Raw genomic sequence first — 2,471 nt, forward strand, 5'->3', positions numbered from 1 at the left:
TAAGTCCATGTTTGACAGCTTGTTCCAAGAGGACCCTGGTTGGTACATCGTTGAAAGTCGTCTTGCCATTTTTTTTTTGTATAATCATAAACCAGTTTATAGTGTGGTCACCAATTAAAATAGACCAATAAAACCTATCAGACATACTTGAATAATTTTCTGATAACGTTTAATTTTAAAAAAAAATATCAATTTGTTACAAAGAATGGCCGGGACGTCATTTAAATACTATAATGATTTTTTTTGGTCATCAAGGAGAGTCGGCAGCACTGCCTAAAGTCTGGTTGGTCGTTTTGTGGTCCGAGTTTGTCTGCATTTCTCGGGTTAGTTTTCAAAAGGTCGTAAGCGCCAGTTGTTCAAAATTTAGTTTTTGGCACGGTTGCACTCTTCTTACACACTACTAACGATCCACTCGAGCAGAATTTCCAAAAAAAATAATTTAAACAAAAATATCGCCCACATATAAAACGTCGAATGTGCTTTTCATATGGAGAAGTCACATACGTCCTTGGTGATGCAAGGTCGTAAGTACTGATAATTTCAAAAATGTACTTACGCTCATAGGAAAATGACGTAAGTTCAATAATAATTGCTTAATTTTTGTGGGCCCATGAGTTTTTACGAAAAAAGATGAATATTTGTTATCTCGTGAAATACATTGCGCTGATTATATGACCTAAAGGATGCGCGAAGAATATTTTCCAATTTGCCAGCCAGCAAAACAAAGTTTCAGTCGTTTATTCCGGCAGAAACGGCTAGCTTCCCCCAAAATCATCATTTTGTGTGGCAGCCGGAATCAACACAAAATCAAGATGCAGAATCTGTTCAGGAACGAGCGATAATGACCGCATCCATCTTATCACACATAAACGCCCTCTGAAAACTCCAGGAACCCCGAGCTCTTCAAGGTCCTATGGACCACTGAAGGAAAGATAAACAAATCAGTGGTAATTCGTCATTTTGTTCGTGCTCTCAGCTGGCGTATGAGCCAACGCTAGAGAGAGAGAATAAAATCTGTCAGTTGGACTTTTCTCCTCTGCGATGTTTTCTCTCAAACTCCTCCACCCAGATCGAAAGTCCGTAAACCCACGATGTTTTGTAAGGCCACGATGTTTTTCGGCTATTTCGATGAACTTGTATGCTGCGCGTTAGAGTGAAAGAGACAGCATTATTTGAAATTTCATAGAATCTCCGAATGTCATGCGCTCTCGCTCTCTCGTCTTTTTCGACTTTTCGACGATCGGCTGAGAAACGTCAAAGTTGTCAAACGTCCAGTTTGCTGTTCGCCGCGAAACCGTCCGCGCGGATTTAATCGGTTTATTTTGTGTTTCAAGTTTTTATTTTGTACTTTTGTTAATTTTAATTCGTGTTTTTAGTGTTTAAAATGTGAGTTGTTCCAATTATTATAATTAATATGAGAATCAGTGTTGTGTCAGTAATATTGTGAAAAATTGTTTAAAACGCATGGCCAAGTTTATGTCATTTTTGAGGTTAGGTTAGGATTGATTTGAAGAGAATTTCAATATATTTTACATTTTTTAAATTTATATAGCTAATTTGCAGTGAAAATGTTCAAATAGTGAATTTTCTTCTACTTTTTTTACTCCTACAATGTTGTTGTTATGTGAACAAAACTTGAAAGTTATTTGAAATCGGATGCTCGAAGAACCATCTGCAGGAACAGATACCGCGCCACCCCGTCGTAACTCGCGTCATTCGCCATACATTGTCCCTGCTCGAGGCCTTTGGCGAATCGGTGCTCCCGTTCACTGGCCTCTTCCCACAGAATTTGTTCGCCAGTTGAATCTTTGCTCATTCCCGATGTAGTACGAGCGCGATGGCCAACATAGCGTGCAGTAGGGTGACCACGTCCGCCACCCGCACCGGCTCGATGTGGCGCTGACTCCGACGGCCAGTTTGAGGCGTAGAATTCGATCCAGTCGGCTGCAGCGTCGAAGGACAGGTGGAGGTATTGTTGTGCTGCTTTGTTGTGTCGATCGTGTTTTTCTCGGAGATGATGAGGGACGGGTTCATGGCCGGGTTGCGGTCTTTGCGGATCGTTTCGTGGCCTGAGGAGCCGGCGTTCTGAAGACCGGTGGAGTCACGTTTCTCCGTTGCTGAAGAACTGTAAGGAAGTTGCTAGAATGTTGACCCTTTGACGAGAGCTTGTTGTCCGATAAACTTGAGCGGGAGCAGCATGATGACCGCCTTCATTTCTACAAAGTCGTCCAGATGCCCGGTGGTCCGGGATCATGCTTTTAGGCCGCACTGGACCGGGCCAATTCTTCACGGATGTTTTTGATGGACATCACAGATGATCGTCACCGGTTTTTGTTTCGGTGCAGTAGGGAGTCTGTTGGTTCAGGAACTTCTTTATCCGTTTAACTCCCAGCACGGACATTTGAACGCGGATGATTTCAGCAACTCTACCAGAACCCGGCTGCCTTTGCTCTCCTTCCTTTTGACCAAAT

General features: G+C 42.5%; 1 protein-coding gene across 1 annotated transcript; it reads right to left on the bottom strand.

Annotated features, from left to right (window-relative positions):
• Positions 1-1,812: 1,812 nt before the first annotated feature.
• Positions 1,813-2,214, bottom strand: LOC128093783 (uncharacterized). The gene is made up of 2 exons (XM_052711540.1): positions 2,183-2,214; positions 1,813-2,125 (listed from the first exon to the last, which is right to left on the bottom strand). Exons 1-2 carry the CDS (start codon positions 2,212-2,214, stop codon positions 1,813-1,815), a joined length of 345 nt encoding a protein of 114 aa, XP_052567500.1.
• Between the last annotated feature and the right edge of the window lie 257 nt (positions 2,215-2,471).

The sequence above is a fragment of the Culex pipiens genome, unplaced genomic scaffold, assembly GCF_016801865.2.
Source record: "Culex pipiens pallens isolate TS unplaced genomic scaffold, TS_CPP_V2 Cpp_Un0108, whole genome shotgun sequence".
NCBI lineage: Eukaryota > Metazoa > Arthropoda > Insecta > Diptera > Culicidae > Culex > Culex pipiens.